Consider the following 24,864-nt stretch of genomic DNA (forward strand, 5'->3'; position numbering starts at 1 on the left):
CAGTCTAGTACAAGTGTCCTTATGATAAAAGGATTTCTTTCTTTCTGGGTAGATGCCCAGTAATGGGATTGCAGGATCAAATGGGAGGTATAGCTTGAGTGCTTTGAGGTTTCTCCATACTTCCTTCCAGAAAGGTTGTACTAGTTTGCAGTCCCACCAGCAGTGTAAAAGTGTTCCCTTCTCTCCACATCCACGCCAGCATCTGCAGTTTTGAGATTTTGTGATGTGGGCCATTCTCACTGGGGTTAGATGATATCTCAGGGTTGTTTTGATTTGCATTTCTCTAATATATAGAGATGATGAACATTTTTTCATGTGTTTGTTAGCCATTCGTCTGTCGTCTTTAGAGAAAGTTCTACTCATGTCTCTAGCCCATTGATATATGGGATTGTTGGCTTTTTTCATGTGGATTAATTTGAGTTCTCTATAGATCCTAGTTATCAAGCTTTTGTCTGATTGAAAATATGCAAATATCCTTTCCCATTGTGTAGGTTGTCTCTTTGCTTTGGTTATTGTCTAATTAGCTGTACAGAAGCTTTTCAGTTTAACGAAGTCCCATTTGTTTATTTCTGTTGTCGTTGCAATTGCCATGGCAGTCTTCTTCATGAAGTCTTTCCCCAGGCCAATATCTTCCAGTGTTTCTCCTATGCTTTCTTGGAGGATTTTTATTGTTTCACGCCTTAAATTTAAGTCCTTTATCCATCTTGAATCAATTTTTGTGAGTGGAGAAAGGTGTGGGTCCAGTTTCAGTCTTTTACATGTAGACATCCAGTTCTCCCAACACCATTTATTGAATAGGGAGTCTTTCCCCCAAGGTATGTTCTTGTTTGGTTTATGGAAGATTAGGTGGTTGTAAAATGTTAGTTTCATTTCTTGGTTTTCAATTCGATTCCAAGTGTCTATGTCTCTGTTTCTGTGCCAGTACCATGCTGTCTTGAGCACTATGGCTTTGTAGTACAGACTAAAATCTGGTATGCTGATGCCCCCAGCTTTATTTTTGTTACAGAGAACTGTCTTAGCTATTCGGGGTTTTTTCCGTTCCATACAAAATGCAGAATCATTTTTTCCAAATCTTGAAAGTACGATGTTGGTATTTTGATAGGAATGGCATTGAATAGGTAGATTGCTTTGGGAAGTATAGACATTTTAACAATGTTGATTCTTCCCATCCATGAGCATGGTATGTTCTTCCATTTGTTAATATCCTCTCCTGTTTCCTTTCTCAGGATTTCATAGTTTTCTTTATAGAGGTCCTTCACCTCCTTCATTAGGTATATTCCTAGGTATTTCATTTTCTTTGAGACTATGGTGAAGGGAGTTGTGTCCTTAATTAGCTTCTCATCTTGACTGTTATTGGTGAACACAAAGGCTACTGACTTGCGGACATTGATTTGATATCCTGAAACATGACTGTATTTTTTGATGACTTCTAGGAGTCTTGTGGTTGAGTCTTTGGGGTTCTCTAAGTATAAGATCATGTCATCAGCAAAGAGGAAGAGTTTGATCTCCTCTGCTCCCATTTGGATTCCCTTTATTTCCTTCTCTTGCCTAATTGTATTGTCTAGAACTTCCAGCACTACGTTGAATAGTAAAGGTGACAGAGGACAACTTTGTCTGGTTCCAGTTCTAAGAGGAAAAGCTTTCACTTTTACTCCATTCAGTAAAATATTGGCTGTGGGTTTGTCATACATAGCTTCAATCAGTTTTAGAAATGTGCCACCTATGCCTATACTCTTCAGTATTCTAATTAGAAAAGGATGCTGCATTTAATCAAATGCTTTTTCTGCATCTATTGAGAGGATCATGTGATCTTTATTTTTGCCTCTGTTAATATGGTGGATAATGTTTATACACTTCCGTATGTTAAACCAGCCTTGCATCCCTGGGATGAAGCCTACTTGATCATGATGAATGACTTTTTTGATGATAAGCTGTAATCTATTGGCTAGGATTTTGTTGAGAATTTTTGCGTCTATGTTCGTAAGTGAGATTGGTCTGAAATTCTCCTTTTTGTTTGGGTCTTTTCCTGGTTTTGGTATCAGGGTGATGTTTGCTTCATAGAATGTGTTGGGGAAGATTCCTTCTTCCTCAATTTTTTGGAATCATTTCTGCAGTACAGGAATAAGCTTTTCCTTGAAGGTTTGATAGAATTCTGGAGTGAAGCCATCTGGACCAGGGCATTTTTTGGTTCGAAGCTTTTTTATTGTTTCTTTGATCTCAGTGCTTGAAATTGGTCTGTTCAGGAGCCCTACTTCTTCCTGGCTGAGTCTAGGGAGAGGGTGTGATTTCAAATATTGATCCATTTCTTTCACATTGTCAAATTTCTGGGCATAGAGTTTCTGGTAGTATTCAGAGATGATCTCTTGTATCTCTGTGGGATCAGTTGTTATTTCCCCTTTATCATTTCTGATTGAGGTTACTAGAGATTTTACTTTTCTATTCCTCGTTAGTCTGGCCAATGGTTTATCTATTTTATTTATTTTTTCAAAAAACCAACTCCTTGTTTCATTAATTTTCTGAATGATTCTTTTGTTTTCAATTTCATTGATCTCTGATTTGATTTTGGAGATTTCTTTTCTTCTACTGAGTTTAGGCTTAGATTGTTCTTCTTTTTCCAATTCCATAAGATCTCTTGTGAGATTGTTGATGTGCTCTCTTTCTGTTTTTCAAATGTAGGCATCTAAAGCGATGAATTTTCCTCTCAAAAATGCTTTTGCAGTATACCACAGGTTTTGGTAGCTTGTGCCTTCATTGTTGTTATGCTCAAGGAAGTTAATGATTTCCTGTTTTATTTCTACCTGCACCCATCTGTTATTCAACAGAAGATTGTTTAATTTCCATGCCTTTGGGTGGGGTCGAGAGTTTTTGTTAGAGTTGAGTTCCACCTTTAGTGCCTTATGGTCTGAGAAGATACAAGGTAAAATATCAATTCTTTGGATTCTGTTGATATTTGTTTTGTGCCCCAGGATATGATCAATTTTGGAGAATGTTCCATGGGGTGATGAGAAGAATGTATATTCTTTATCTTTGGGATGGAGTGTTCTATATGCGTCTATCAAGCACAGTTGTTCCAGGGTCTCATTTAAATCTCTTATATCCTTGTTTAATTTCTGTTTAGAGGATCTGTCCAGCTCTGTAAGAGGAGTGTTAAAGTCCCCTGTTATGATGGTATTATCAGATATCATATTGCTCAGACTGAGTAAGGTCTGTTTCCAGAATCTGGGAGCATTTAAATTGGGTGCATAGATATTTAGAATTGAAATGTCTTCTTGTTGTATTTTTCCCTTGACCAATATAAAGTGACCATCTTTGTCTTTTTTGACTTTAGTTGCTTTAAATCCACATGTATCTGAAAATAAGATTGCAACTCCTCTTTTCTTCTGAATTCCTTTTGCCTGAAAAATTGTCTTCCAACCCTTGACTCAGAGCTTTAATTTGTCTTTTGAAGCCAGGTGTGTTTCTTGCAGACAGCAAATGGATGGCTTGTGTTTTTTAATCCAGTCAACCAATCTATGTCTCTTCAGTGGGGAATTCAAGCCATTAACATTTACTGAGATAATTGATAAGTGTGGTAGTATTCTATTTGTCTTATTTTGTGAGAGTCCATTGCTTAGTTTTATCTTTTGCATCAGTGTGGAGGTTAGGTTCTGTCCTTTAACTTCTGAGTTCTTACTTTGCTGCTGATCCATTGTGGTGGTCAGTGTGCAGAACAGGTTGAAGTATTTCCTGTAGAGCTGGTCTTGTTGTGACGAATTTCCTCAATGTTTGTATATCCGTAAATGATTTGATTTCTCCATCAATTTTGAAGCTTAGCTTAGCAGAATACAGAATTCTGGGCTGGAAATTGTTCTGTTTAAGTATATTAAAGGTAGATGACCATTGTCTTCTTGCTTGGAAAGTTTCATTAGTGAAGTCTGCGGTCACTCTGATGGATTTGCCCCTGTAGGTCAACTGGCGCTTACTCCTGGCAGTTTGCAGAATCTTTTCTTTTGTCTTGACTTTGGACAGGTTCATCACAATGTGTCTTGGAGAAGCTCGGTTAGAGTTGAGGCGACCTGGGGTCCGATAGCCCTCTGAAAGCAGTGTTTCAGAATCTTTGGTGATATTTGGGAAATTTTCTTTTATAATATTCTCTAGTATGGCTTCCATTCCTCTGGGGCATTCTTCTTCCCCTTCTGGAATTCCTATAACTCATATGTTGGAACGCTTCATAAAGTCCCATAATTCTGACAGTGAACATTCTGCTTTCTCTCTCTTCTTTTCTGCCTCTTTTACTATCTGAGTTATCTCAAGAACTTTGTCTTCTACCTCTGAAATTCTTTCTTCTGCATGGTCTAACCTGTTGCTGATACTTTCCATTGCATCTTTAAGTTCCCTGATTGACTGTTTCATTTCCTTCAGCTCTGCTATATCCTTTTTATATTCTTCATATCGTTCATCTCTTATTTGATTCTGTTTTTGAATTTCCTTTTGGTTATTTTCCACTTTATTAGCAGTTTACTTCATTGTTTCCATCATTTCTTTCATTGTTTTCAACATGTGTATTCTAAATTCCCTTTCTGTCATTCCTAACATTTCTGTATAGGTGGAATCCTCTGCAGTAGCTACCTCATGGTCCCTTTGCGGGGTTGTTCTGGACTGGTTCTTCATGTTGCCTGGAGTTTTCTGATGATTCTTCCTCATGAGTGATTTCTTTTTTCTGTTTCCTTGCCCTAATATTCCTTTCACTTCCTCTTGCTCTTTAAGTTCTTGTGCCTGTGGACTAAGGGTTACAGGAGTAGAAGGGTGAGAAGGTTGAAGAGCACAAAAGGGATGAAAGAAAGAAGGACCAAGTGATAAGAAAAATGGAGAAAGGAGAGGGGGTGGGTAAAAGGAATATTGACAAAAAGAAGAGAGGCACAGAAAGAGGGAAACAGAGCAATATAGGTGTACAGTAGGGTACTTTGATACAACCTTAATAAAAAAAAAAAAACACCTTCTGGGGGTGGCCAGTTGGGTGGTTCCCTTGAGGTCAGCAGCTCTTTGCTAACCTGATCATACACAGTACCCCACCTCCACCAAGTAGAGAGGAAAGACAAAAATGCTATAAATCAAACCAAAACAAGCAAACAGAAAACTTTACGGGATAAAATTGGCTGGAAAAACCAAATAATAGCAGTAGAAACACTAACAAAAATGAAGTTCTAATTATTGAAATATGCAGCAATGGGAAATTATAATTAAACTAGAAAAATTGAGAAAGAAAAAGGATCTGTATGGAAAAGGTTGAACTTAAAAAACAAAACAACAATCAACAACATCAAAATAAACAAAAAAAAGAACCAAACCAAAAAAAAAAAACACAACCAAAAACAAAGCAGTATGTATATGTTATTGAATATTGTCTGGGTGACACGTGGTCTTCTGGGGTATGAGATGTTAATCACAGTTCCGATACGACTGGAGGCTGCTAGTTTCTCAAACCCCAGCTGGTAGACACCCTAAATCTCTCTTCAGCCCACTTAAAAGGCACTTTGAACTTGTTCACTTGCTGAGCAGAAGCTTTCTCAGGGAAGTGCTTGTCGCTGGAATCACTGCTGAAGTGGCTATCCACTTGCCCTGTTTGCCAAAACTGGTCTCCCTCTGCCCTGAGGTTTAGGGCTGCAAGGCGGCTCAGACCCCGCCCTTAGGCTACTTGGTCGCTGGGTTACCAGCTCCCACCCAATTCTAGCTCTGGGACCCTGAGGGTGGAGCCTTGCCAGGGCAGATCGCTCACAATGGCTGCCTGTGACCCAGAGCCAAACACTGTTAGCTCCGTTTGGCTCAGCGGCTCTGACTGGGGCCCTAGACAAAGGCCAAAGTTCTCCGCACTCCCGCTCAGGCTCTCCCCAAGGCAGTTCAGCTGAGTGCCAAGTCCAAAGACACCAAAACAGTTCACAGGTAAGACCTTTCTGGTTTGCAGTCTCGCTGCTACTGTACAGTTGCGAGCGGGTTTAGACAGGTTGAACACATGCGACCACTTGTCGGTTTTCCACTGTTTTAGTCCTCCTCTTGGGGTCCAGACGTCTCTCGCTGACTTCCTGTATCCTCTCAGGGGTGATGATAGGCAGATCCCACCAGCCAGAGATGCCTGGAGTCCTATCTCCCCAGACTCACGGTGCCCAGATGCAAGGAAGCTGTTACTCGGCTGTCATCTTGCTCCGCCTCCCGACAAAGGATTTTCTTAATAGATAAACCCCAAGGAATGTATACAAATGGCCAATAAACACGTGAAAAAAGTGCTCAATTTCTTTTTTCTTTTTTGAGACAGAGTCTCAAGATATTCCCCTTGGTAAAGTGCTGTGACATCATAGCTCACAGCAATGTCAAACTCTTAGGCTCAAGGCAATCCTCTTGCATCAGTTTTTCTATTTTTAGTAGAAATGGGGTCTTGCTTTTGTTCAGGCTGGTCTTGAACTTGTGAGCTCAAGCTATTCACCCACCTCGGCCTCCCAGAGTGCTAGGATTACAGGCGTGAGCCACCTTGCCCAGCTCAAAAGTACTCAATTTCATTGATTATTACAGAAACGTAAATCAAAACAGGAAGGAGGTACCATTCGTTAGATAGCTATAATCATAAAGAGGAATAATGAAAAGTGTTGGCAAGATGTAAAAAAACTGGAAACCTTATCTACTGTTGGTAAGAATGTAAAATGGTTCAGCTACTTTGGAAAACAGTTTGGTGGTTCCTCAAAAGAAACATCCTCCAAAGAGATATGCTACGACCAAGCAAAGCAACTCCCAGCTATATACCCAACAGAATTGAAAACACGTATCTGTACAAACATTTTTACACAAATGTTCAATAGTAGCAATATTCATAATAGTCAAAAACTGAAATAATCCAAATGTCCATCACCTGATAAATGGATAAACAAAATGTGATATAATGGAATATTATTCACCCATTAAAAGTAATGCGTAGTGATACATGTTACAAAATGAATGAACTTTTCAAATATGATGAGTAAAAGAAACCAAAGAAGGCCACATAACATAAAATTCTACTTATATGAAATATCCAGAATAGGCAAATCCAGAGACAGAGAATAGAATGGGGAGAAGAGGTCTGGGTTTCTTTGGAGGATGATAAAAATGTTCTCCAATTATACTGTGGTGATGGTTGTAAAACTCTGTAAATATGCTTTAAAAACACAAACTAGAAACTTGGAACGAATTTGGGGTATGTGAATTATAACCCAATAAATCTGCAACCTTTTTAAAAATGACAGTGGGTAAGTTCCTCTGGATGGAAAACAAACTTGGTAGATTGGTTTGAATTTTACTGATGTTTTTATATTCATCATTACTACAATAATGCAAAACTCAGAATTCCGATCTTTATAGCACAACATTTCAAGAGCACACCAGAGCACACAACAAAAGCGGACAACCATCATTTTCAAAAAGCTATCAAGATATACACAACTTTGACTTCTGGTGTTGGTGGTTAAGACCAAAGCTGAGCCTGACAACAAGAGAATCACTCAATCAACAACAATCACATGTGCTTTTTCTTTGAATGGAAGCTGAGTTATGGGCAAAAAACTAGCCCTTCAAATATGGCAGGAAGCACACGCTGAAAAATCATCTTCAAAAATAGGGAATGAGACGGAACGTACGTTTTGTCTATACAATTCCAAGCATCACCGATGCATCCGTCCATTCATTCATTCAATGAGTATTTGAGTAAATATTTACCGTGTGCCTATTAAGGGCTAACCAGTGGGCAAGGTGTCAGGGATGTAATGATAAGCAAGACAATCTCTGCTTTCTTAGAGCCTATTCTACGGGGGGAATACAGATAAATAAACACCATGGACGCTGTATAAACGTACCACTGACACATCTACTCTTTTTGGAAGAAGTGGAGTGATCAGGGAAGTCTTCTAGAGGAAGTGATGACATCTAGGCTGACCCAGGAAGAAACTGTGAGTTAGAAGTGGAGCATGAGTGTCCACAGAAGATTTAACAGTGCACGCTCTTACTAGGGGCCTATCCAAATAGAGGCTGCTATTAACATCTCTCTGCCCATTCAGCAATAAAATAAATAAATACGAACTGAGTTACTGAGTTCTTTCTATGTGCCAGAAACTGTCCTTACTGCTGAGCATACAGAGTGTTAAATAATTTTGGAGCCCGGTAGGGGAGGCAAAGAGCAGGTTAAAAATACATTTCCACAGGAAAACATTCTATCTAGGAAGGAACGTGGCTCCAACAGGCAAAAAGGTCCAGTATAGACTCAGTATATCGTTATCTATAACATATTCAAAAATGACATGAGATCTCTAACCCACCCATCCCATTCTTTGTTAATGAAAATAATTAACCTTTTAAATTCTATTTTTTTAAATTTGGTTTCCATTTTTAAGTGTTGCAGAGTTTAAGGAATAATTTGCAAACACAAGAGAAGGCTTATGAGCATGTAATGTTAGCTCAACTTGAGTCAGTTATGCTCATATAATGTTATTCTTGAGCTTAGTGAAAACATAATAATTAAACAAAAATGATTTAATGTTTTCATTACACTCTCAAAGAAAATGCACATTTAAGCACCTAACTTTATTTATAAAGCCACAAATATTAAAGGTATTATGTGTTATGAGAAAGATGAATTGCAGTATTAAACTATTTTTCCTTCATTCTATGAATATAGTTTTAGAGACTTTATGTGTGAGAGAAAAGAAATAGTATAATAGTGCAAAGGCCAAAAGGGGGGGGAGGAGGAGCTCTAATTTCCAAAACAGAATGCGTGTGCTTAGTCATATATACTACCAGACACTCCCACCAAAAAGAAAGCTATGAGAAATAGAATCCTGTACTTGACCCATAATGCCAAGGTGGACGGTGCCACCCATAACACACAGGCTTCAAAAACAGGCAGTGAGATGGGACATGGCGTGTGGTCAAAGAAAAGCTGGAGAGTTTCCAAAGTGATTACAGAGGAAAGGCAGACCTGTCAACATGCTGGCTCCAAGTTTACAAAAACCCAGCTTTCCAGAAGCTAACAAACAGGGATGAACTGTCATGATTTAGCCAGAGAACCTTTTTTTGAACTTCATAATTAATTGCAGTGAAATGAGAAGGGTGAAATGAAAAAGGCAGTAAGTTACACAAGGGAGCTCGAACCTTTCTCTTCTTGATCCCCCCTGAAATGACAGTAAAAGAATAAGAAGGGAAAAAAGTCAGAGCACAGAAAGGCTTGGAAAGCAAATTTGACATATTTGAAAACTTTTCAAAGATAGAAAGTGGATGACAACAGGTGACTGACTATCTTAGGTTCTCTCTTATCTTCTCCTGTCCACTACGTGTTTTTCCACTCTGCAAGCAGGAAGGAAAGCCAACAAGAGGGTGGCCAATTCACTCTAGAGAAGCCCTGAAAGGCTTAAGAATTAAAGGCACCAGATAAATCTGATCGCAAGGGTGTGAGAGGAGCTAAACAGAAGACTGGCTCCAAGTTTCTAGAAGAAGTAACAAAATTCCCCAGATCCTTGTCCCAAGCACTAAAAGTTTACAACCTAACTCTGCAGAGAATGAACCAGCAAGTACCTAGTCTTGGAGACAATTAAGTGAAGCACTAATTTAAAATAATGGATTAAATACAATTCTGTGTACTTAAGAATTAAGACCTCTGCCATCCCTCTTCCCTGTCAAGAGAGAGGATCTATACCTACATCTGAGGGTTTCTAATGAAATGGCAAGGTTCCTGCCCAAATATATTATGAAAAGTTACCAGCTGCCAAGTATTACTATGCAAATATAAACACGTATGCATGTGCACACATGCACACCCACATGCACATACACAGGTTATAAGCAGACTCTCGGTAGACTAATATACAACTATGACTAGGAAGTCAAGGATCACCAGATATTCTAATGTAAACAAACAATTATAAGGAACTTGGAGGAAAAGTACAGATGCTCTCTACTTGGCAAAGAGTAGAGAAACTGCAAAAAGAAACTATAACATTTTCAGAGATAAATATACCGGACCCCTGAAACAAAAGTAGAATGCTATTACAGGTGGATATTCAGAAAATAAAAAGAGCTTTTGGAAATTCAAAATATAAGAAATAAGTAGTTCAGCAGAGCACTAGAACATTAAAATGAGCCAATTTACCTCTGAAAGTATAACCAAAAGACAGAGAGATTTATAAAAGATGTATATCAAGGAAAGAAGATAAGAAACTAGAGGCTCAATCCAGAAAGCCTAGTACACGAACAACAGGCCTTCAGAGAAACACAGAGACAGAAAAACAGAAAACAGAGAAAAGAAAACCACGGTGGAAAAATCTGATGGAATTTTTCAGGAAAAAAAAATTAATTATTTCAACATAGATATAGCACCCACACCAAGGAATATCACTTTCTGGACTTGGGGACAGAGAAAAGATCTCAGAAGTTTACAGAGAAGACAGATCACTATAAAAGACAGGGCATTCTGCTAACACAGGCCTTCTCAATGCCAACATTGTCTTTAAGGAACAATTCCTTAACATTGGAGGGCGTACGGGTTCCAACATGTGTGTACAAGTTTACACCCAGCCAAACGCCAGTCAAGTATGTTTCAGACAAGCAATCTTCCAACATCACATCCCGTTCGTGCTTTCTTGAGAAGCGTCTGAAGGCTACATTCCATGGGATGAGAGGAAGTTAAGGAAGAAAAAACGTGGTGTGGAAGAGTGGAAAGGGCAGTCCCAGGAAGCCCACTGTGGATACAGCCTAGAGGAGGCAACCAGTGCCCATGAAAGCAGGATGACCAGGAATCTCAGAAGTCCTTCAAGAAACAAACAAACAAAAAACGCACAGACAGAACAGCTGATGTATGGGCCGTACTGCAAAGATCTGTGCCTTGGGATGAACCAGAGACCAATCAATACACAGAAAAACAAGCCAGCAAGAAATAAGGCAACAATTAATTCTAGGAATTTTTTAAAGCTCTATAAGATATGTAATTACCCAATTCATAATAGCTAAGTCATGGAAAAAGCCCAAGTGCCCATCGATCCACGAATGGATTAATAAATTGTGGTATATGTATACCATGGAATACTATGCAGCCTTAAAGAAAGATGGAGACTTTACCTCTTTCATGTTTACATGGATGGAGCTGGAATACATTCTTCTTAGTAAAGTATCCCAAGAATGGAAGAAAAAATACCCAATGTACACAGCCCTACTATGAAACTAATTTGGGGCTCTCACATGAAAGCTATAACCCAGCTACAACTTAACAATAGGGGGAAGTGGGAAAGGGGGGGGTGGGTAGAGGGAGGGGAATCGGTGGGATCACACCTGTGGTGCATATTACAGGGGTATTTGTGAAACTTGGTAAATGTAGAATGTAAATGTTTTGGCACAGTAACTGAGATAACGCCGGAAAGGCTATGTTAACCACTGTGATAAAAATGTGTCAAATGGTTTACGAAGTGAGTGTATGATGCCCCATAATCATATCATTGTATACAGTTATGATTTAATAAAAAAATTAAAAAAAAAAATCCAGTTGCCCTCTTCCACAATAAAGAAGTAAGTGCCCTGCCCTATTCCATCAAAAGCAATTTTAGAAAAGACATTTTTAGTTGATAGTCAATAAAATTGGTTTTTAAATGTTTTCATCCAAATTATCACAGAGCACTTAAATCAGATGTCCACATTTCTGCTTTGTTTGCAACTTTAACTATTCTACTAACTGAAAACTGACTTTCCTCCTGATGCCTTCATCTTGTCCAAACAACACAAGTGGAGAAAGCCCAGAACAAAGAAACAACAGTGAATGGTCGTCTGAGTCTAGCGAATCAGAACTCAAGGGAACCACTACATGAGACAGGGCTATCTAGATAGAAAAATTAGCCCAGCGCTGTGGTAGGTGCCTAAACTCCCAGCGAGGCAAGAGGATCGCTTGAGCCCAAGAGTCTGAGGTTGCTATGAGCACTCTACCCAGGGCAACAGAGGGAGACCACGTCTCAAAAAAAAAAAAAAAAAAAAGAAAAGAAAGAAAAAAAGAAAGAAGATTATATTTAGGGGCAGCCATCGAGAAAGGACAGTGGGGACAAGGGATCAAAATGTTGTAAGTTAGCAATTATGACTCCCAGACCCCTAGGGAAAGGTATAAGTCATCCAAATATGAACAACTCTACCAGGTCACATGCTTTTACTTTCCTTCTAATTTCAGGCGTATTCTTTCTTTCTGTATTCTGTCTGACTCAAGAAAATCTTGTTATTTAAATTTTTAAGACAACTCATTTGGCCAGCATTTCAAGAAAGAGCTGTTGTGCTCAATGATGATGTACGCCTGGGATTTGTGGGGCCAGTGCCCAGTGAACACGCACTGCTGCTTGTTCAAAAAGTATTAAGACTTTCAAGGCAGCAAGGGCAGAGGCTGAACCATGCACGGGGCCCTCTAAGCACAGGGCCCGGAGCACCTACCTGCACATGTTACAGGCTGGCTCTGGATGCTGGAAGCAGTGAAGCCCTTTTAAAAAGGTCTTTGAGTTACACGGTGGACAGGACAGGATGAGTGATTTATTGCTAACTGACAATGACTGATAGAATTCCAGGGAGAAATTACTTCTCTAAAGGCTTATTTGCTATAGGTTCTGAGAGAGAAATGTAAACATTTAGACATATTCAAGGAACTTATTTGAAAAACAGTATTATTTTGTACTTTGTATTAGGGCTAAGATTCAAGGCTTTTGGAATTTATTTCAGTTTAGAACGTAAAATTTTTTCAACAGGTTGGTTTGTGTCATGTCTAATTAGTCTTCAGTTTTTAAAAACACAATAGCAAAAGGTCACTTTTAAGGATGCATAATTTGCATAATTTTCATGATAATTACAATACCTTTCAGCTAAATATAACCGCAAACATGAAGTACAAATTACTAAACAGCTATCTCCAGCAGTACATATGTTTATGGGGATACTTGAATAGTATGTCTCTTAGCAACCACTGACTGCTTTTCAGATTTGCGGAGTGGTGAAAAGCAATCTTTAGAAATATGCTGTGAAACTCTTGCCACAATAACCCACCAGATGAAATAATTTAAGGTTTGGCAATTCGTTTCTGTCTAAAGAAAGGGTAGGGGAGGTCATAAAGAAAATATTTCCCCAACCATCCTAACATAGATTAAAAAATAACCTTATTGAGAATAGACAAAATTGTTCCATAAGCTAAGACAAGTCTATACGCGTAGAGCTGCAGAATACAATTTACCAAGTTACTTAAAATCAACATTATTACAGATACAAGTACATTACACAATGAAATTGACTACCTTTGATAAATCTGACAGCTTTCTTGCATAAACATTTAAAACTATACATAAAAAATGCTAAAGCTTATGTAAGTCTAAATTTAATAAAAATTCTGAAATTCAAGTGAGCCAGCCATATTATTCTTGAATGAAGAACAAGACCCTTCCAGATCCTTGAATAAAAAACAACAAAACAAGGCCAGATGCAGTGGCTAAGGCCTGTAATCCTATCACTCTGGGAGGCCAAGGCGGGTGGATTGCCTGAGTTCACAAGTTTGAGGCCAGCCTGAGCAAGAGTGAGACGCTGTCTCAAAAAATAGCTGGGCCTTGTGGCCGCTGCCTGTTGTCCCAGCTACTTAGGAGGCTGAGGCAGGAGAATCACTTGAGCCCAGGAATTTGAGGTTGCTCTGAGCTATCAAGCCATGGCCCTGTGCCCAGGACAACAAGGTGAGACTCTGTCTCAAACAACAACGGTGAAACGGACTGTTTTGCCTGGCCCATACAAAAATCTGGATTTCCAGCTTCTCTGGATAAAACCAGAAGACCTAGCGACACTTGTCTTGCTTACCTACCTAGAGGCCAGTAGCTAACAGGAGTGGGTTGACAAATGGGTCCAAGCTCTCTACATCACCACAGTTACCATAACTCCTTTTTCTTACACCCACATGTAAATTTTGTCTTCTACAAAATTTAAATGTACTATCCCTTATTTCACATAAGTTATATGCTCCTGGCACTAATAAACATTTACTTCCAACATCAACTGGAAGAACTCAGTTGGCAAAGTGGGACTGATGAGGATTCAGGGACACACGAGACAGCATGTGATACTGTAAGAGAATCTGACACTCTGAGAAGAACCACAAGTTCTCAAAACCTTTCTTATCAGAACTGATCCTAAAGAAAACATTACTGACAGAACCAGCATAACACTTACTGACTCCCCATGTGTCAGGAATTATTCTAAATGCAGGGTCTCACTCTTGCTCAGGCTGTACAGGTATTTAGTTATTAAATCTCAACAACCTCACAATGTCATTACTATTGTACATATTTTGCATTTACTTTCCAGATGAGAAAACTGAGGCAAAGAATATGTAACTCCCAGAAGGTCACACACTAAAAAATGGCCGGTCTACAGGCAGCACCTGTGGCTCAGTGAGTAGGGCACTGGCCCCATATACTGAGGGTGGCGGGTTCGAACCCAGCGCCAGCCAAACTGCAACAAAAAATAGCTGGGTGTTGTGGCAGGTGCCTGTAGTTCCAGCTACTGGTGAGGCTGATGCAAGAGAATCGCCTAAACCCAGGAGTTGGAGGTTGCTGTGAGCTGTGACTCCACAGTACTCTACTGAGGGTGATAAAAAGTGAGACTCTGTATCCTTAAAAAAAATTAAAATAGGCAAGTCTAAATTCAAACTAGTCTATACACTTAACCCCCAATGTATACATACTGCTTCCTGGTGAAGAAGAAAAACTCAAGTTATGGAAAAGGCTTTTAGGACAACACAGGAAACTTTCCTTCAAGCTGCAGATTTTAAAAGGACATATATAAATGCTGAAAGGAAGGAAACACTACGAATATTGGGCATAAAAGAATGGTGCAGTCCTACAAAAATAGTCTTAGGCTAACACACAAAGTCAACTGACGTTTATGAAAAATCCAAGGCAGTAAAACGAGAATGTACTTGCAATTAAAATCTTTTTACTATTCTTATTGATTGTAACATACGCTCATTATTTTTAAATGCAAGAAATAGAGAAATATTTAAAAAAAATAGAAAGAGAAGATCATCATGTAATCACACCCTTTGAGACAATTAACAACAATCTGATATCTTTCCAAAGCTGTGAACGCATATTGATTGCTGTAGTCTGCACGTGTCCCCCAGAATTCATGTGTTGGCAACGCAAGGCACCACTGTGAGGAGGGAAGGCCTTTTGGGAGGTGTTAGGTAATGAGGGCTCTGTTCTCACAAACTAAATAACAGCACTACACAAAGGGCTTTTTGGAGTTCACTTTCGTCTTTCCACGTTTGCCCTCTGAGGACACTGTAAGAAGGCTCTGATCAGATGCCTTCGCCTTCAGCTTGGACCCAACCTCCCAAAATATGGCAAATACATTTCTGTTCTTTATAAATTACCTCGTCTCACATATTCTGTTACAGCAGCCAAACTAAGACAAACATACCAACATTCCTTTCCCATTGGCTCAAAAATTCATCTATTCTATAAAATGCATGTTTCCCTTAAAAACAGATAGTAACTCTATCAGGTTCTTTTTACTAAATGATGAATATTCCATGCACAAATGTCTACAATTCAACTACCTTCTACTCAGAAATTCTAAGTTTCCAATTTTCTAATTGGAATTAACAATGATGCATTCAATATCTTTGTACATGTATCTCTGTGTACATATCTGATTATTTCTCATGGAATTGCTGGATCAATATTTGAGTTGGCAGAACACCTGTACAGTTTCTTCTTCTGAACAATTATAACAATTTCATGTACATATGTATGTGCCTATTTATTAACTGATGGATATATTTTCTTATGGATTTAATGGCATATTCAAAAGTTTTTCCTCCACTTAAACCTCTACTCTGAGTAACAAAAATAAAGCTGGGGGCATCAGCATACCATATTTTAGTCTGTACTACAAAGCCATAGTGCTCAAGACAGCATGGTACTGGCACAAAAACAGAGACATAGACACTTGGAATCGAATTGAACACCAAGAAATGAAACTAACATCTTACAACCACCTAATCTTCGATAAACCAAACAAGAACTTACCTTGGGGGAAAGACTCCCTATTCAATAAATGGTGTTGGGAGAACTGGATGTCTACATGTAAAAGACTGAAACTGGACCCACACCTTTCCCCACTCACAAAAATTGATTCAAGATGGATAAAGGATTTAAATTTAAGGCATGAAACAATAAAAATCCTCAAAGAAAGCACAGGCAAAAAACTGGAAGATATTGGCCTGGGGGAAGACTTCATGAAGAAGACTGCCATGGCAATTGCAACAACAACAAAAATAAACAAATGGGACTTCATTAAACTGAAAAGCTTCTGTACAGCTAAGGAGACAATAAACAAAGCAAAGAGACAACCCACACAATGGGAAAGGATATTTGCATATTTTCAATCAGACAAAAGCTTGATAACCAGGATCTATACAGAACTCAAATTAATCCACATGAAAAAAGCCAACAATCCCTTATATCAATGGGCAAGAGACATGAATAGAACTTTCTCTAAAGACGACAGACGAATGGCTAACAAACACATGAAAAAATGTTCATCATCTCTATATATTAGAGAAATGCAAATCAAAACATCCCTGAGATATCATCTAACCCCAGTGAGAATAGCCCACATCACAAAATCTCAAAACTGCAGATGCTGGCGTGGATGTGGAGAGAAGGGAACACTTTTACACTGCTGGTGGGACTGCAAACTAGTACAACCTTTCTGGAAGGAAGTATGGAGAAACCTCAAAGCACTCAAGCTATACCTCCCATTTGATCCTGCAATCCCATTACTGGGCATCTACCCACAAGGAAAAAAATCCTTTTATCATAAGGACACTTGTACTAGACTGTTTATTGCAGCTCAATTTACAATCGCCAAAATGTGGAAACAGCCTAAATGCCCACCAACCCAGGAATGGATTAACAAGCTGTGGTATATGTATACCATGGAATACTATTCAGCCATTAAAAAAAATGGAGACTTTGCATCCTTCGTATTAACCTGGATGGAAGTGGAAGACATTATTCTTAGTAAAGCATCACAAGAATGGAGAAGCATGAATCCTATGTACTCAATCTTGATATGAGGACAATTAATGACAATTAAGGTTATGGGGGGAAGCAGAAAGAGGGATGGAGGGAGGGGGGTGGGGCCTTAGTGTGTGTCACACTTTATGGGGGCAAGACATGATTGCAAGAGGGACTTTACCTAACAATTGTAATCAGTGTAACTGGCTTATTGTACCCTCAATGAATCCCCAGCAATAAAAAAAAAAAAAGGGAAAAAAAAAAAACCTCTACTCTGTTCCATTTTCCTATTAAACATAATATAGTTTTTTTTAAACATGATATAGTTTTAAGTAACGCACCTTTATAATATGTTTTGTTATCTAATAGTTTGTAAAGTACCATATCATTAGTTGTGTTTTTCAAACATTTATTTTGTGAACTCTGAAAATTTCAAATAAAAATGAGTAGAATTTTAACTAGAACTACACTAAACATATAACTCATTTTGGAGATTATATTAATATCTTTATGATGGCAGCAAGCCTTCTAATCTGGAAATATGTTAAAAGTCTACATTTATTCAAACCTTCTTTACAAAATTTCATTGTAAGTTTCTCATACATTTTTAAGGCAGAGGTTTGAAAATTCATATTGGAATCAAGAAAAATAAGGTACCCTACCAATGTGAGCAGATAATATAAGAAAAATGTAAAAAGAAAAATTAATATTTAAAGAACAATTATGTCCCATGCATGATATTAACAGACATTCTCATCTCATTTTACATCATATCGAACCTACTTGTTGTGAATTGTTGTGACAGAGGTGACTCTTACTGCCATTTTACAGATGAACCTGAGGCTCAGGGTCGTTAATAATCTGCGCAAGATTTTCGGTACCTATTTAGGAGTGAGGGTAGGGATCCTGTCTTTGTATCCACACTGACAGCTTAACTAAGCAGATTTACCAGTTGTCAATTTGAAACTATCTCCTATTTTACTTAACAGGGTCTCTCCTGTTTTGCCCATGTCTTGAATAAGGAAACCCAGGCTTAGGCAGCAAGTGTCCAAACTTGCTAAAAGTCATACTGCAAGTTCGCAGAAAAGCCAGAGTTTGTATGCAGTTCATTCCCATCCCACAGCTCACATCCTCAGCTCCTAACCTATGCTTATAGTACAGAGGGGAACCAGTACTCAAACCCAGGTTAACCAACTTTCCATTACATCATGGCAAAATGGCTCAATTCTTATTTTGCTTTTGTAGTCACTGATGAAGGAATCAGAGTCAGAAAAGACTGTAAAAAAACACATCTAGCTTTTATAGGAAGTAAGCTTAAATTTCGTAGAATAAATTATGTCTAACAGAAGAAAGAAGCTTTAAGTTGAGATCACCAAAACTCTTTTTGAGATCACTGAGAATCCACAGAAAGTAAGAAATCTACCTAAATAAAAGGAACAAGGTAAACATCATCCTGACTTGCCAAAAGGAAAAGTATGATGGTTCTCGTGCCATAAGAACCAGGCTTAGGGCACGAACACACTGGGACCAAGTGCTATCATAGGAGTCTGTGAAGTAGAGAAGGGAAAAAAGGGGGGTGTGAAAAAGACCTGACTACAGAGTGCAGAGATCTGAAAGACCTGCTGGCTCAAGACAGTTAAGGCACGTTGAGCGGGAAGGAGGACTAAGGAGGGAATAATGTGGAATAATGGAATGAAATATGAGCATTAACTCTTCTGAGCCTTGGTCTGAAGGTCAAATTCATCAACAAATCTAACAGATGGCAGGTAAAGAAGGCAAAGGTTGTAAAAACAAGGAAGGAGCTGCAAATATGAACTATACGTAGAGGGACCTCACTACTTGGCTCTAGGAGTTCACCAAGGCCATGTGGCAGACAAATGGCATTTCTTTTCACGATGACATTACAAGACCTGCAGACGAGAAAAATGCAGTAAACACAAAGTCCTGGCTTTTACCACAGCATCTAACAAAGTCACTATGCCCTCTTTATGAACAAAATTAAAAAATGCAGAAGGGATGATAACATGCTAGTAGATTTCTGACTAGTTTAAGGATGGAATTCAAAGATTACTGATTAATGAATCTGTGTACAATCAGGAAATTCTTTTTTTTTTTTGAGACAGAGTCTCAAGCTGTCGCCCTGGGTAGAGTGCCGTGGAGTCACAGCTCACAGCAAGCTCAAACTCTTGGGCTCAAGAGATTCTCCTGCCTCAGCCTCCCAAGTAGCTGGGACCACAGGCACCTGCCACAATGCCCAGCTATTTGTCTGTGGCAGCTGTCATTGTTGTTTAGCAGGCCCAGGCTGGATTTGAACCCTCTAGCCTTAGTGTATGTGGCTGGCGCCGTAACCACTGTGCTATGGGCACCAGCACAATCAGGGAATTTCTAAAAAGCATGTTCAGGACTTGGAACAATTTTAATCAATGGCTTAGATGAGACCAATAATTACAGATGTCATAAAAGAGGAAAACATGGTGAATAAAGTAGATAACAGAATAATGATACAGAAAGACCTCCACAAACTGGTGAGAAATGATATTCCACAGCAATGTATGTCAAAATTATTAAAAAATAAGCAAACTGCATAAACAAGCACAAGGAAGCTGGATGACAGGGTACGTGCCTGTAGTCCCACTTACTGAAGAGGATGAGGCAGGAGAATTGCTTGAGCCCAGGAATACAAGGCCTTCCTGGGTAACACAGCAAGACATCATCTCTTAAGGGAGAAATAAAAGGAAAACATGGTTTTACAGCAACATGAGTAAAGCTCAATGAGAAGTCAGCTATGACCACAGCTTAACCTAGGCTGGCAATGGCATGCTCCACCAAGAAGTGCTGGTGAGACTTGGCCTTTTAGAGTGTAGACAAGAGGGTGAAAACTCCAACTCCAAGCTGCACTGTGCTGACCAGGCTCAGGGCACTGTGTTCAGAGACAGATGTCATTCTTGAAGACAAACAGACACATTCAGAAGACCCTGAAGGCTTCAAAAACTAACAAATGCAGAAAAGGCTGACAGACCTGAGGTCTCAGTCTAGAGCAGGAATGCACACGGACAGCCAGCAGGCCAGATCCAGAAGGCAAACAGGCTTAGCTCATCCTGAGCAACATTTTAGTAAGATCAGAAAATTTCATATAAAAATCTGGATTTCTTTTTCTCTTAAAGGAGGGGTAAGGTAAAGAAAAGCTTGGCAGTAGCTGAATTGAGAGGTGTAGACAAAGACCCCTTTAATCTGAGCCAGTCCATATCCTACTGTCTGACACTAGGAATGAGCCTGTGAGCTGTTCTAGAGAAAAAGAGCCAAAGGTGAAAACAAGAGCAGTGTCTTAAGACCTGAAAGGTTGTGTCTGGGCTAGTGATACACTGACAGAGAATAAGGCCAAAGGGTACAAGATATGGGGAGGTTCAACACAAAAAAGAACTTTCTAACAAAAATGGAATAAACTGTCTGCGTGGCTTTTCCACACTAAAAAAGAGTCTCAGAGGAGACTGATTCCCTGGGTAAAGAACGAGGGTATACAACCCAAAGCTTCCTTTCCAAATCTGGGTTTCTCTGATGTTTCAGCGTTACGAGTTTCATCTTCAGGGCCATCTGCCATGCACAGCACACTGGGCTGAGCGCTGCCTGCTTTCTGTGTCAGAAAAGCCCTGGCTTCATGGTAAGATCACAGGATTTGCTGATTCCATGTCAGCCCAACACAGGCTCTAACAGAGGATCACTATCTGATCCTCACAGGCACGTTAATTCACCATAAATCTGAGAACTCTATTACTTCATTAGTGTGGAGATAGGAGAGCTACTCCTTCCTTGAAGTCATTCCGAGTGACAGAGAGGGGAATCACAAGGAGAGGCCACGGCATAAAGCACAGAAAATCGCAACAGGAATGTGCTTGAATAACCTGGATGATCTTTCTAGACCTCAGTTTATTCATCTAGGAAAGAGCATAAAAGCTTAGCCACGTGAGTTCTACAAGATCCCTGTATAACTCAAATTAAATAGTGCATGTGAATTTACCCTGACAACTACATCATGTTACGTAAGTACAACAACTTTCCAACACAAAATACAGGTCTACCATGCAAACTGTCATTTTCCAGGAATGGAAGGATCTGTATCAATCTACCTATTTGCCCAGTGATCCACGTATCCACCTTTCCTCCTAACTCTCTCTCAAACCTCAGTTTTCCAGAGCCTCCCAGGTTGAAGAGAGAGCCATGATTCACCAGTATGGTACCAAAGTACTGTAAATGTACAGTAGATCATAGCTCAGTGAACTGCTTCCTGCGCCTGGGGGAGCAGGGTACGCTGGTGCTAATGAGCTAAGGCACCAAGCTCCTTTCCTGTTCTGAGCTGACCACTGTACTTCAGGTTTAATTCCACTTAGCCACATGACCACAGCCCTCTGCTCTCTGGACCTTGCTTGCTGCTGGCACTCTGTTGGGTTAAACCCCATGAAACTGTGTCTCAAATGTTAAAAACAGTCTAAATATTAGCTATGGATCAATCTACATGCTCCAAATTCTAAATTTATTAATTTAATTATGGAGGGAGGGAAAAGAGGTCAGCTGTGATGAAAGTTATTCAACTTTATCCAGGTTAGGCATAGATTAAATTCCTGAAAACTTAATGTTTTAAATTTGAAATTCTGCTATTGGCTCACTAGGAGATAGATACTTGTTCCTTTCTACCTTAGGTGCCTCATATGTCACTCAGAAAGGAGCTACAACAGCTCATACAGCAGTTTGGCTCAAGTACCCATTTTTATACATGAGTAGCAACAAGAGGAGCAAAAAGCTGCTACCTAAAATTCCAATGCCATGAAGGTACCCAAAAGTCTCAGTAAAAAGGAAGATGCAATCCATGATTGTGACATACAAAATGAGGAATCACAAAAAATATGCTCCCTGAGAAGTTTCCAATGGATAGGTCAGAGTTAACTCCTGTATGGAATTAGCTAACTCTGCTGTTCCCTAGCAGTGGAAGCACACAGCACCCTGACTTTAAGATTGTTTATTAAAAGGCATTCAGCTCTGCAGTCTGAACGTACCTACTCAGTTTTAACAGATCTATCCAATAGTTCTTTACGTAAATATAAGTTTTTAAGCTACACAAAGATTCACAAAAACTAGGACTACATAAATAAAATTCCTTTATAATTAAACTTTAGGAAAGAACACCACAGGATTCAGGCACTAGCATTCCTAGATATCTAAAATGTTACTGATTTCTACCATACATAAATTAAAGCTATACCTATAACTTTTAATGGGCAGCAATGGAAATTAACCCACGTATATACGTTTATGAGGTGATGTTAACTGTCACTGCAAACTTTCTGTAAACAAACACCAATAGAAAATTACACAGTGTTAATTGATTAACAGATAACCATGTCTACAAGAATATGCTTACCTGTAATACAAATTTCTGATCTATATATTTTTTGACAATGCTAGGTTGGAATTCTTGGCTTTCCAAAAATCGGATGAAAAATTCATATACAAGCTGTAACAAACAGATTATAGTTAATTTCAAATCACGAGTCACTGAGAATAGTATTAAAAACCATGAAAAGCCTATAACACCAAAACTGACAGGGCTTAGAAAATTAATTTTTGTATCAATTGACAATCATGCTAGCCTTTTTGTAGCTCACAGTTATTGTTATGCTTTTTAACTTTTAAAATTAAAAATTAGAAAATACAATCAAACAAAGCAAATAGGAATCTACCATAGTCTCACCATTCAGAGACAACCACTATTATTACCATTTTAACATATATACCTCCTCCTACAACAGTGGCTCTCAACCTTCCTAATGATGTATTTGTTACAAAGGGGTCACAACCCACAGGTTGAAACCGCTGTTCTACAACATACCAGTGTATTATATTTTACAAAGTTTTGCAAACTACTTTTACCATTTAAACAATATATTGCACAGGCAGTGCCTGTGGCTCAGTGGGTAGGGTGTCAGCCCCATATACCAAGGGTGGCAGGTTTGAACACGACCCAGGCCAAACTGCAACAACAACAACAAAAAAACCCCAATATATTGCAAACAATTTACATCAACTATCTTAGTAGCTACTAAGTAGTCATCACAATTTACGATTAATTTAATCAATCTCCTATGCTTTGACATTTAAGTAATTTCTGAATGATTTCTCTGTCATTATGCCACAATATGCATCATATAACACACATCATTTGTGCACTTGTTCAATTACCTTATGAGGAACTATTTCTAAAAGTAAAATTGCTAGAGCAAAAAATATCAAAACATTCAGGGTTTTTGATACTCATTGTCAAATTTTCTTTCAGAAAGTTTATGGCAATGTACATTCCTCCAAGCAACATAGGGTGGTACAGCACAATATTCTCATCTACCAAGAGTCAAACCCAAATTACTGTTCTGATAAAAAGTGGGAGATAACTGTTTATTCTCTTTACATAATAAATTATTATTAAAGGCTACATTCGATCCTGGTGTAATATACAACAGAACATCAAAATCAGAACTTTTAAGAGAAAAGCATTAGGGCTAGAAGCCTAGTTCTTTCCCTTACAAACTGTATAAAATTGAGCAATTTAATTTATCTGAAACTGCGGATAATAATCCCTAAGATTGAATTTGATAATATACATAAAGCCCTCTGTACAGCAAATAATAAATAGCATCACTGTCACTATTCTTAGAACAGCATTTGCAAAAAAAAAAAAACAAAAAACAAAAAAGCTTTTGTTTATATGCTATATATAAAACTGTGAACTTTTATTTTATTTTTTGAGACAGAGCCTCACTCTGGTGCACTGGGGTAGAGTGCCATGGTGTTGCAGCTCACAGCAACCTAAAACTCTTGGGCTCCAGCCATCCTCTTGCCTCAGCCTCCCAAGTAGCTGGGACTACAGGCTCCTACCGCTACACTTGGCTAGTTTTTTTTACTTTCAGTAGAGACAGAGTCTCACTCTTGCTCAGGCTGGTCTCAGACTCCTGAGCTCAAGCAATCTACCCACCTGGGCCTGCCAGAGTACTAGGACCACTGCACTGCAGAGCCACTACACCCCACCAGACTGTGAAAATTTAAAATGTTTTTAGTATTTCATTTTAAAACAATAAAATGTATTACATGTTAAAGGATATATTTGGGGGGGCCCGGTGCCTGTAGCTCAGTGAATAAGCCGAGGGTGGCGGGTTCGAGCCAGGCCCAGGCCTGCTAAACAATGACAACCGCAACCAAAAATAGCTGGGCGTTGTGGCAGGTGCCTGTAGTCCCAGCTACTTGGCAGGCTGAGGCAAGAGAATCTCCTAAGCCCAAGAGTTTGAGGTTGCTGTGAGCTGTGACACCACAGCACTCTACCGAGGGCAACATAATGAGACATAACTTTTTTCCCAAAACAAATTATTGAAAGGTATTGATTACATTTTTGTAAATCTCTTTAATGTCTCACTTAATAGAAGACAGATTCTCATCTGCTTCTGTGTTCAATCTGTTGTGATACACTGTTGATGTATATAAAGAAAATCAAGCCTCACAGAGATCTAGTAGTTGGAAAAAGGAAGACTACTTTATCTTTTTACATAATTGTGGATATTCCTTGATACTACACCAAAACTCAAAAATGTGTCATTTCTTAAAGATTAGTTGTAAAGTAGAATCTGAAAATGTATCAGTGAACTTTTCATACGTTACACTAAAATCCAACCATTTGTCTTATGCTTTGAATGGATCCTTATCTTTAAAAAATATATTATTTAATATCTCCAAATTTACTCTAAAAAATACTTCAAGT

The 24,864-nt window shown here is 38.8% G+C and overlaps 1 protein-coding gene across 1 annotated transcript in view; it reads right to left on the minus strand.

The window, feature by feature from the left end:
• The window catches only part of LOC128573452 (serine/threonine-protein phosphatase 2A 56 kDa regulatory subunit epsilon isoform-like), a 52,937-nt gene that overhangs the window by 22,339 nt on the left and 5,734 nt on the right, over positions 1 to 24,864 (minus strand). The window contains exon 3 of the mRNA XM_053573721.1: positions 22,483 to 22,575. Within this exon, the coding sequence (XP_053429696.1) occupies positions 22,483 to 22,575 (93 nt within the window). The remainder of the gene's footprint in view (positions 1 to 22,482; positions 22,576 to 24,864) is intronic.

The sequence above is a fragment of the Nycticebus coucang genome, chromosome 21 (genome assembly GCF_027406575.1).
Source record: "Nycticebus coucang isolate mNycCou1 chromosome 21, mNycCou1.pri, whole genome shotgun sequence".
In the NCBI taxonomy this organism is placed as follows: Eukaryota; Metazoa; Chordata; class Mammalia; order Primates; family Lorisidae; genus Nycticebus; species Nycticebus coucang.